The 12,067-nt window shown below is 43.2% G+C and overlaps 1 protein-coding gene across 1 annotated transcript; it reads left to right on the forward strand.

The window, feature by feature from the left end:
* The first annotated feature begins 3,816 nt into the window (after positions 1-3,816).
* On the forward strand, positions 3,817-10,222 carry LOC106562178 (synaptotagmin-5-like). The gene is made up of 5 exons (XM_014126875.2): positions 3,817-3,919; positions 5,543-6,561; positions 8,102-8,276; positions 8,575-8,741; positions 8,968-10,222. Exons 1-5 carry the CDS (start codon positions 3,898-3,900, stop codon positions 9,115-9,117), a joined length of 1,533 nt encoding a protein of 510 aa, XP_013982350.2. The 5' UTR covers positions 3,817-3,897; the 3' UTR covers positions 9,118-10,222.
* Positions 10,223-12,067: the final 1,845 nt, after the last annotated feature.

A 12,067-nucleotide genomic window follows, 5' to 3' on the forward strand; every position in this document is an offset into this window, starting at 1 on the left:
TGTTCAGAGGAGACTGCATGAATCAGGCCTTCATTGTCGAATTGCTACAAATAAACAAGTACTAAAGGACTCCAATAATAAGAAGAGACAAGCTTGTTCCAAGAAATATGAGCAATGGACATTAGACCGGAGGAAATCTGTCCTTTGGTCTGAGAGTCCAAATTTGAGATTTTTGAAATCTGTCCTTGTGTGATGCAGATTAGGTGAATGGATGATCTCCGCATATGTGGTTCCCACAGTGAAGCTTGGAGGAGGAGGTGTGACTGTGTGGGGGTGCTTTGCTGGTCTGTGATTTGCTGTCTGTGATTTATTTAGAATTCAAGGCACACTTAACCAGCATGGCTACCACAGCATTCTGCAGCGATACACCATCCCATCTGGTTTGCGCTTAGTGGGACTATCATTTTGTTTTTCAATAGGACAATGTCCCAACATATCTCCAGGCTGTGTAATGGCTATATGACCAAGAAGTAGAGTGATGGAGTGCTGCATCAGATGACATGGCCTCCTCAATCACCCGACCTCAACCCAGTTGAGATGGTTTGGGATGAGTTGGGCCGCAGAGTGAAGGAAAAGCAGCCAACAAGTGCTCAGCATATGTGGGAACTCCTTCAAGACTGTTGGAAAATCATTCCAGGTGAAGCTGGTTGAGAGAATGCCAAGACTGTGCAAAACTGTCATCAAGGCAAAGGGTTACTACTTTGAAGACTCTTCAATATAAACTATATTTTGATATGTTTAACACTTCTTTGATTACTACATGATTTAATGTGTTATTTCATAGTTTTGATGTCTTCACATTTATTCTACAATGTAGAAAATAGTAAAAATAAAGAATGAGTAGATGTGTCCAAACTTTTGACTCGTACATCTTTTTTTGTAGCTAAACAGGTGGGGCTCGAGCGGTGGTGTAAAGTACTTCAGTAAAAATACTTTTAAAAACTACTTAAGTCGTTTTTTGGGGTATCTGTGCTTTACTTTAGTTTTTATTTTTTTAGACAACTTTTACATTTACTCCACTACATTCATAAAGAAAATAATGTACTTTTTACGCAATACATTTTCCCTGACACCTAAAAGTACTCGTTACATTTAAAATGCTCAAGCAGGACAGAAATATGGCACCTATCAATATAAAGTTTAGTCATGCTTACAGCCTCTGTTCTGGCGGACTCACGAATACAAATACTGTGTTTGTAAATTATGTCTGAGTGTAGGATTGTGCCCCTGTCTGTCCATAATTAAAAAATAATATGAAAATCGTGAAATCTGGTTTGCTTAATATAAGGAATTTGATGTATAGCATTTACTTTTACTTTGTACTTTTACAAAGTAAAAGTGACACGTGAGTACTTTTTCTACCACTGTACTTAAGTACATTTAAAACCAGATACTTATAGATTTTTAATCAAGTAGTATTAGTATCAACAAAACTCAGAATTATGGAATTTCTGGTGGAAGAATCGTGCCAAGGCGCTGTTCTGGTGGCTCATGGTCGCCCAAAGCCCTATTAAGAAACTTTATATTGGTGTTTCCTTAATTTTGGCAGTTAACTGTCGATTCAAATAAAGTTCCTATCTATTAAATTAGCCCGAATTCTGTTTTTTTTGGCTGGTGTCAAAATGACCCCAAAGGACCAGATTCTTTTAGGGGGGTGCATATTTTTGATTCAGAAACACTAAACAATGATTTAGATGTATTAATAACAAGTTGATTGACAAAGTCAAGACATTTTGAAGAATTTGGACTCTGATCAAAAATATGCATTTGGGATCAAAATGACCCCAGTTGGTAGTATGAGTGTTAACTCGGTTCCTGGATATTTATAACACCTGAAATATTGTTGATATTGCTCTAATGTGCATGATGTACCTTTCACACAACAGTGACTGCTTGTCTGGTAGCTCTGCTGATTGTGCAATAAGAGCAAGCATTTTACTCACGCTGTTAAACTTTCATGCCTGCTTATTCATCTGTACTCACTGAACAGATTATCTAGCTCCCACGCGAACACTTTTCAAAATGTTCACAAAATACTTTAGACAAGGCAGTGCTGTTCTGTTGATCTATACTGATTTAATGTTTTTACTATATGGCCGTGATCATATTCAAGGGATTATATCCATAGCACAACACACATGCTTCATAGACAATCAAACTCTAACTTTAAACTATATGATGTGTGCTGCCATCAGCAGGCAGGCTTGTGCATTCTTTCCACTGAGATCATTAGAGATAAGGAAATATTGGCCTATTCATCCTCATAAAGGTTTACAGAGCATGAAAGTGGATGTAGTTGGAAGGCATCTTCTTATGAAATTATAATAACCATACACCAGTTGCTTGGGCAACTGCAGTCTAGAAGGCTGGACAGTGGTGATGGCATATGAAGATGACATGATGGATTGTCTTTATGTGAATACGTGATAACTAATTGGATTTGCTGTGTCTTATACAGAGAAATAAAGAGATCTGAAAGGGACTGACAACACACGCAAGCATGCACACGCACACACACACGCACGCACGCACGCACGCACGCACACACACACACACACACACACACACAGACAGACAGACAGACAGACAGACAGACAGACAGACAGACAGACAGACAGACAGACAGACAGACAGACAGACAGACAGACAGACAGACAGACAGACAGACAGACAGACAGACAGACAGACAGACAGACAGACAGACAGACAGACAGACAGACAGTTACAATGATTACTCATCCACGTCTTAAAGAATCAGGGAAGCTTCTTCACAAAGAGGAATAGGATGCATTTTCTGCCCAAGGCAAAGAGCCTGCATACTTTAAATAGATATTCATCACTGTGTTTCCCTATACAAGGGGGAGATGCATTAGGAAGGGGATCATACTGTGTGTGTGTGTGTGTGTGTGTGTGTGTGTGTGTGTGTGTGTTGTTGCGTGTGTGTCCATGTTGAATGTGAAAGGGAAATGGGGAGGGGGTTGACAGAGAGTGGGAGAGGTAGTTTCAGATAATGGGAGATGACAATCTCCAAGTAATGGGTACTATGTGGGCAAAATGCCTGTACCATTTAATAAAGGATAAGTGAGATCTGAGGAAAGACAGCTTTCTTGGCACAGCATTTGGTTTTTCACTGTGAGTCATACACAGAGTGTAGGTGTGTGTGTGTGTGTATTCTCTAATTAGGCTACACTATTTAATGATTATTGAATTGATGTCTTAAAATGTCAGATATTGCTTCATTAATAACTTTATCTGACTTTTATATCAAGCTACTTTTGTATTATATAATATTGTCAACAAGATATACGATGCAAATTAGCAGCAATGGTTTACTTTTACTCCAACACAGGGGCGGTTCTGGGGTGGGGGCCAGGGGTGGCCATTGCCCCTGTGACAACAATTTTGGACCCCCTTGTGGCCCCCCCCTAAATGTGGAGAATGAAATCATTTTTCCATAACTAATTTTTGCTATGGTTCTTTTTTTACATCCGTTATTAGACAGTGGCAACGCAGAACACTAATGATTATGAACATGGTCTTTTGCCTGCTAATGCCTGCAACGCAGTGAAGAAAACGATATGACAACAATAACGTCTAATGTAACTGACCACTCTAACAGAACAACTGGCCCCAGCTTGCCCCCCCCCCCAGTTGAAATGGTCTAGAACTGCCACTGGTCCAACATATCCTCCCACGGACTCCCACGTATAGAATAGGAATAAAAGCTTAGTCACCGACCCCTCTGATTGGCTTAAAGGGTCGGTCTGTCATGTCAGTGCAGTGACCCACTGTGCAAAGGAAATTCCCAGTGCGCTTGCAGGATAAAGCGGGAATGGATCTCACTCACACACCGCGTTCACATTGATGTCGGTGGAATATAAAAATAAAATCTGAAAAATGACGCAATATGCTCTTGGAGGTAAGAAACGTAATTATAATTTTGGTCAGTTCTGTTGTACTTTGAAATTCAAGTTAAGTTGATACGAGTTATGTCCTATTGTGAATTTGCTTGTCTTGTCTTGACAAGCTTAATACTTTATGAAAACCAGATCTCAATTTATTCATTTATAATTCAACTTCTGTTAAGGTGGTGCATAGTTTGCATACTAATAGATACTCAATTTTACGTGGCTTTGTAACTATTATTTGATGAAGACATCGAAGACCAACAGGTTGCAAGTAGAAGGAAATACCAACAGCATGAAGATAATGTCTAATACAGTAACAATGTGGTACACCTTTTAATGGATTTAATTTCAATTTGATTGTGTAAGCTAAAAATCACTAGTGGAAATGTTCTGGTGTAGTTTATATACATCTGGTAATAAATGCATACATGTTGCTATATAAAATAATGTATGAAATAGTATTTATTTTATTTGGCCTTTTTCTGTCTCTTTTTGATATGTAGTGGTTTAGCAGCCCATGTAATGCAAAGAGACACAGGAAATCTGTTGGTCTCTGTTTTAGAATTCATAGAGACCAACAGATTTCCTTGTAGTCATATTAACATAGGAATTAGCTGGCGCAGTTCTTTATATGAGTCATTGCCTTGACTTTAGAGATGTATGTAAACTGGCTAAACAACATCCTCCCTGACCCTGTAATGTCTAATAACACTAGCTTGAATGAAGCATACTGTATTTCATTTGTGGTAACAGACTGCATAACACTTTTTATATTAGGCTAGTAGCTGTCTTATCAATGACTGTGTTTCAGCAATGACTAAAATGGACCCATGCAATAAATTACACCAAGCAATAATATTTTTCCTGATAAGGATCATCGGCTCACTGTCCACAGTAGAGAGCCTTCACGTTTTCCATCCACCATCTGGCCATGATAATGTCTCTGAATGGCTCATGCCCTGGTGGGTCTTGATCAGAGTGATCTCTGGTTCACATTCTCCTTGAAAATAAGTATATTTTCAGAGTTTCTCATTCTCAATCAAACAGATTGGGCCTGATGGATGAGTCATAGTCAGAGACTGTCACAAAGTGTTTACGTTACAGGACAAGTTACTTTTCGGTGCCTGAAATGGCACCCTATTCTAATTATAGTGCATTGATTCTGACTAGGGCCCTGATCAAAAGTAGTGCACTAAAGAAGTAATAGGGTACCATCCCTTGGTGTCCCAATTACATTGCTTATAAAGCTGTAGTCAGTGAGATGAGATGAGAGCTGATATCGCCTCTTACACATGTACTAAGCCTCAGGAAAGCAGGAAATGTGACTCCACCGCATTCAGTTCAGTCTGCTGCTCTGGTTTAAATCAAAGCCCATAATTTCCATTTCCAAAAGAGGACAATTAGTTAGGATTAGGACCCAAAACATTTCCTGTTTAATCTCATAATGGATGACGGGTGTAGAAACATAATAAGTTAAGGGCTGTATTGGCAAATAAACAAGGTAAATAGAATTCTGTTCAATGATTCATAATGAATAGGAACAAATTGATGGGGGCCTCTCTCTCGCTCTCTTTTTCACTCTCTGTGTTTTTCAGTCACTAATGTAATTGAAACGTAACCCCTCCTGTGTCCAGTCCACCTGCAGATTCTGCTGGCAGTGGGTCTGGCAGTGTTCTGCTTCTGCCTGGTGCTGGGCTGTCTACTGTGTTGGCGGAGAGGGAAGTATCATCCACCAGAGGACAAAGAGGCTGCACTGTCCCCTTCCTCAGCCAGTTGTGAACGGGTCACCGTGACCCTGACCCCATCCTCTGGCACCTTACCCATCAAGCAGCAGTATGAGGAGCTAGACGGGGATGTCCTGGACCTCCCCTCCCCCAATACCAGCTCCTCCCCCTCTGAGGATGACCTCACCGCCCTGCCCTTTGAACCTCGCCCCCGGTCGTCCTCCTCCGAGCTGAGGTCCTCCCCCAGGTCCTGCTTCCCCATGCGTCGCCTCAGCACCCCGAGTGTGTCCTCCTACTCTCACTACAAGCCTTCACGCCATGGCCGTGCCTCCCTGCCCTCTATCTCCAAACTGGGCCTAGTCTCCAAGACCCGTCGGGCGCTGGAACGCCGCTGCACCGTGACCGGTGACAACTTCGTGTACAGCGAACAGAGCCGCCTGACCAGCCCTGGCAGTGCCATGCAGTCTCCTGGCCCTCAGGGGGAGCTGTCCCAGCCACAGTACGGCTCCAGCTCCCTATCCATCCCCACCAAGCCTGCTCCTCTCCTGCACTTCTCCCTGCTCTTCTCCCCGGCACGGGGCACTCTGACCACCAACATCATGGGTCTGTCCGGGGCGACACGGCGGCGCAGTGGGGTGTTCGTACGAGCCAGCCTGCCCCCGCTCTGCCCCTCACTCCAGCAGGGGGCGTCTCGGCGGCTCAGCCTCAGCCCAGAGATACAGTGCCAGAGCCTTGTGCTACAGGTGGGCTCTGTGGAGGAGCTCCGCGCCTTCACCCTCTGGCTGGCTGTGTTCAGCAGGGACTTCTCAGGCCTGAGAGAGACAGCACTGGGGGAGCTGGAGATGCCTTGTGGGGAGATGGACTGGGAGCCAGACACAACTGTCCCCTACACCAGGGAGCTCACCCCCACCAGGAGTAGGCTGAAAATGGTAACACATTTTGCCTGTCATTTTACAAGCCTAGGGCACTATCATAGAAATAGAACAACAACATAGATATACTGTATAGTCATTCTATTTCTATGGGCACTATAGCCTCACAATCACTATCTAAACATTTCCCCAGCATCTTAGACCTCTTTTTTCAGTTAACTTTAAGCACAGAAAAACTACACGCACTGGGGCTATGAATAGCCCATATCATGTTTTATCTATGAGGGAATGTGTCAGGCTAATCTAATCAGAATAAGGTCTGGGCCAGCGGCCATTAGCAGTTTTTCCACTGTTGTTGGACATGGTGACATTGTAGTTTGTGACTGGAGAGCAAACATGTGGAGTGCAGTGAGCAGTGTGCCGTGTCCTCTGTGGTGCTGTGGCGGCTGTGCCGGAAGGCATTAGTGACAGCCTGAGCTGGCGAGGGTGTGGGTGAGAGGGACAGAGCTAGGCCTCAGGTGCTGGGCTGAGCGGGCATGGTGATGTATGAATGGACATTATGTAGACACCATGTCTTGTCAGTGGATCTCTGCGTGAGGCTGGGTGGCAGCATGCAGGTGCCTCTGATCTCAGCTACAAGGCACAGAGAGATGTCATGCATACTGCACATGTGAATGTGGGAAACTTCACGTGTATGAAGCTCAATGAGTTATCACCCAATGAGAAAACGAATAGAAGTAGAGAGGTGGTAGCTGATAGGTGGTGTGATTATGTTTTTGTGATCTCTAATGAGGTCAAATGAAAGTTGCCATATTACTGTAATCCGTTAGCATTATAACACTATTGTTGACATGATGTGGGAGGCCAGGGACTGACGTGGCAGGGTTTGGAGCTGGTGCAGAATACCAAGGGACCAAGGTAATGTACCCTCACAGACAGGATGGTCACTTTAGTTTGTGATGTCCAAAATCAATGGGTTCATCAGCCCACTTACAGGTTACTCAGCATTTGACTCTGCAATGTCATGCTCTAGTCTGAGGGGACATCGGTGGCCCTTGTCCTGGCTGAGTCACAGAGATACAGACAGAGGCAGTCAATACCATTATTGGAGTTGGATAAATATGTTAGTGTGTGGTTGTGGAATTTTTGTTGTTGTTGAAAATACTGTGAGTTGAGTGACACAGAGTGGTGTCTCTTGGGAATAATGACTACTGACTGAGAGACAGAGCAAGTGATGTGAATCTCCCTTGTTGGGTGATCTCCCATTAGACTCCACTGGTCTCACAAACACAGGCAGGCTTACAGCTGCATGCTCACTAGGTCTGGGCCCAGGGTGCTTTCGGCTCTGAATAAGCAACTAATGAGATTCATTGTGCTTTTCATGACATGAATCTCATGGAAACCTCATGGGGGCTGTAAAAGACTAGATTCTTAAGGATGATAATTTAGCGGCAACAACATGTCGTTCTTTTTACCCAGTGTTTTCTACTTAGTTACCTCAGGACTCAAAGAAAGAACATGCGCTTCATAAAACAACACATCAACAACACAATGTGTTCGTCTCTTCTTGTTCTTAAATCAGCCTCTCCCCTCCCAGAGTATGAGTTCCCAGGAGACGTTGGGTCGTAGGAAGAGTTCGCTCTGTGCTGCTCCACGGGCCCTGGGTCAGCTCTTCATTCTGCTGCAGTACCAGACACTGGCCCACCGCATCAAGGTGATGGTCCGCAAGGCTGAGAACCTGGCCAAACTCTCCCGGATGCCAGGAGCAGCAGGTATGAAAAGTCTATTTAGCTTTCATCCCAAGCAAACATACAGAACTGTCGACATTGACAGTGATACAAATGCAGGAATCAATACCACAACTCTGGTGTTGCCAGCACTATGCTTTAAACCACTGAGCCATTATTTAGAACCACCCCAGTCAAGCCCTCGACCTCACAATCCCATATCCAGTCCCAGCCTTAGTCACAGTCATATTCCCAGGCGCCTGCTGCCCTGATTGAGCTCCTTATGAGATTACAGATACTGATGGGCCTCCTGTCATTTCCTCTCTCTCTCTCGTCCCTACAGATCACTACGTAGTCATCAACCTCCGTCAGGATGGGAAGGTGATCAGTACGAAGGAGACCAAAGGGGCGGGAGGACACAACGCTGTGTGGAACGCTCCCTTTCTCTTTGACCTGCCTCTTGGTGACATCACTCAGCTGCCTCTTGCTCTGGAGTTCATCATCATGCAGGTAGGAATGACTCAGTGGTGAAGAATTAGGAGAGTGCAACCACGGATAATGTAATAACAGATGATGTAATAACCTGTTTGTCCACAGTTTTTATTACATCCTCAATTATGTTCCATCAAATGTATTTTCTGTGCATTTGCATCTTACAACTATCTGTATGTTAATTTTCTACACTTTACTGTATATGGTCAGAGAGCAACCAACGAAACATCTCTCTCTGCAACAGGGGCGGCTCTACACGAAGGGCAGCATGCTGGGCCGTGTGTTGATTGGCTGCGAGGCCCCGGAGGCAGGACAGGGACACTGGAGGGACATGTGCAGTCAGGGACAGGTGGAGACAGCGCACTGGCACCCCATCACACCAGAAGTCTTTTAGGACTTTATAGCTGACCTCTACCTGTGTTAGGAGGGTCAGGACATTGCTGGAGAGAGGACAGGTGATAGAGGGCTTGCCAGACTAATGGGACACACACACACAAAAGACGGACAGCAAATGGACTATCAGTGGTGGCACCTGTAAACATATTGTGATGTCATTGCATTTAGACTTGTAGTATCTGATACATACTGTTCCACACTGCCCTAACAGTGAGATACAGGCCACAGGATGGACTGCCACTACTGCTGTATGATACAAGTTGCATGGATTTGTGTTATATGTTGGTGCTGTTTGTATCATAGAGAACAATCTGTCAGTCCCACACATCTTTAAAGCCGGAATCCTTAATGTAAACAACAGCAAAGCGGCCACCCCACCTGTGTTTTGGTAAAAGGCTGAGGGATGAACCTGGAGAAAGATAACAGCTCTCAAATTCATAGTCAGGACTGAACATCCATGACATCAAAATGATCGTTTTAACCATGTTTTGAGGCTATACAGTGTTTGTTTACATTTACATTGTTTACAAACATTGGAGTAAAATAAGCTTGTATTTTGGGCTCTGATGGAGTAGGACAGTTGAGATAAGCTCATGAGGCATTACCAAGTTAGTTTTTCAAGAATCAATGGGTATATACTGTATCATTAATTTATAAGTCCAAAAATGGGTATAGCAACTAAGGATTCCAGCTTTAAAGACCATTGTCTGAATTTGCTATACTGTCAATGATTCTTAAGTCACGGCCAGAACACTTCTAGTTGTGGTTTACTGTGACGTTCTGTGTCAGTATTTGTCCTCAGCATTGATCTCTCTGGTCCCACGTGGCTCAGTTGGTAGAGCATGGTGTTTGCAACGCCAGGGTTGTGGGTTCAATTCCCACGGGGGACCAGTACGGAGAAAAAGAAATGTATGAAATGTATGCATTCACTACTGTAAGTCGCTCTGGATAAGAGCATCTGCTAAATGACTAAAATGTAAATGTAAATCTCTGCTTGCTTTGTTTGTGTTGTACTCTTGTGGTACTTGTGGTCTGTGCTATTTGCATGATTGGGATCTTTGCCAGACATTAGCGTGATTAAAAAAGTGATATTGATCATCATGCGCTATACTCTGTCATGGACTTGTCATCCACCATCCACTGTAGCTGTCGCAGCATGATAACAGACATATGTTCAGCACTTGTATAGGTGTTGGCCTGAATCATTACATACCATATATCTTTACCTGGATATAATCAAGCCTGTACCAGAGAAGCCCTCCAAACACCTTCATGAAGACAGGAGTCTGAAAAGCCATTTGCGTACATCAATCAGCCATCAGTTGATTACTGTAACTGTGTAGGCATGCCTTTTAAGGGACTTATACGGTACACATTCTGTCATGGGACTTTCAATTCTTTTAATCAGCATTGACAAATGGCCTGTCTTGTCTTGCTAAAATTGCATATTTATGCTTTTTAACAGAGAAAGCTCTCACAGTAGACATGTCTCTGAATGAAAGTGATGTGATGAAGATGCCATATGTTCTGTCATATTTATAGATAGTATATGTTCCATGCACTAGAATACTACCTACACCTAACATTATTACAAGAAATAATACCACAGTTGACTAGTGGAGTAAAATGCCTGATATGGAAAGACTTGTAGAACTCAATCTTCAGTCATATGCCGTTGTTTCTTATGTAGTGCTGATGGTATGCCTTTTGATGGTTATAAATATCCATATGTAACGGTGTTTCTGCCGTCCCTCTACTTGCCCCAACCTGGGCTCGAACCAGTGACCCTCTGAACACATCAACAACTGCCTCGCACAAAGCATTGTTAGCTATCGCTCCACAAAAGCCACAATGTTTGCAGAGCAAGGGAAACAAGTACTTCAAGGTCTCAGAGTGAGTGACGTCACCGATTGAAATGCTACTAGCGTGCACCACTAACTAGCTAGCCATTTCACACTGGTTACACATGTTGCGTAACTCTGCTGCCCTTTCTACTACTGTATGGGTCACTGAAATCATGGTTCCGGATATCAATTTATTGCTCAATCACTTCTATAGCACTTAAATTGAATGTGACAGACAGGACATCTTTACTGTTGAATGGTCTATGAGGGAGTAGGAGTTGAGAGTTAGAACAAATATACATTCTATATGGGTTTAATGTAGTAGAACTAAAACATGCCAATGTAAACAGTGAGATAAGGTTTGATCTGTGAATTCTATGAAAGCCCTTCACGTGATAACACAAATGGCATCGGTTCATTTTTTGATTTCTCTAATCTGCCACTTTCCCAGGCGAGGTATCTTAATGGGTGTTTGATCATCTGTTCTCATTCCCTTAAATCTGTGTGAACCCTTGCTGATCCTGCACAGTAGAAACATACTGTTGCCTGCACTACATCTAAACAGGAGTGAACGTTTCAGGATTATGGAAAAATTTGAGAGATTCACAGGATTTGAGAAAGTAACATGGAATGCACATACCTCCAAAGGGTTTTGGATATCTCTGCTTATTTGTCAAGCCAGTATCAACTATTGCTGAAGGCTAAGTCACTGTCACCCTCTAGAGGTTCACCCATTAAAACAGACAGCAAAGAAAGAAATGTCTTCAAATATAGCTCATAAAATGTGTTATTCATGTGCTCTAAGAGTCAACACACTCTCATATAACATACAGTACGTCATGCCCACCTTTCAGTACTCTCACATTGCGAACATCACCCATATCTATCCATAGCAACACACCAATTATCATAATTTTAAGTTCTAGAGTGACCATAATGGGTTGTGGATCCAGTCCCTGGTAGCTGTCTGTCCATTAGCCAGACTCATACAGGCAATACAGACCGGCTGGAGCTGTACCATACTCTACAATTGTGGACGGGAGGTTTAGCCATCAATGAAAATCAGAACATGAGCTTTTTCACTGTCTGTTTTTCTCTCTCACG

This window comes from Salmo salar, chromosome ssa11, assembly GCF_905237065.1.
Source record: "Salmo salar chromosome ssa11, Ssal_v3.1, whole genome shotgun sequence".
Lineage (NCBI taxonomy): Eukaryota > Metazoa > Chordata > Actinopteri > Salmoniformes > Salmonidae > Salmo > Salmo salar.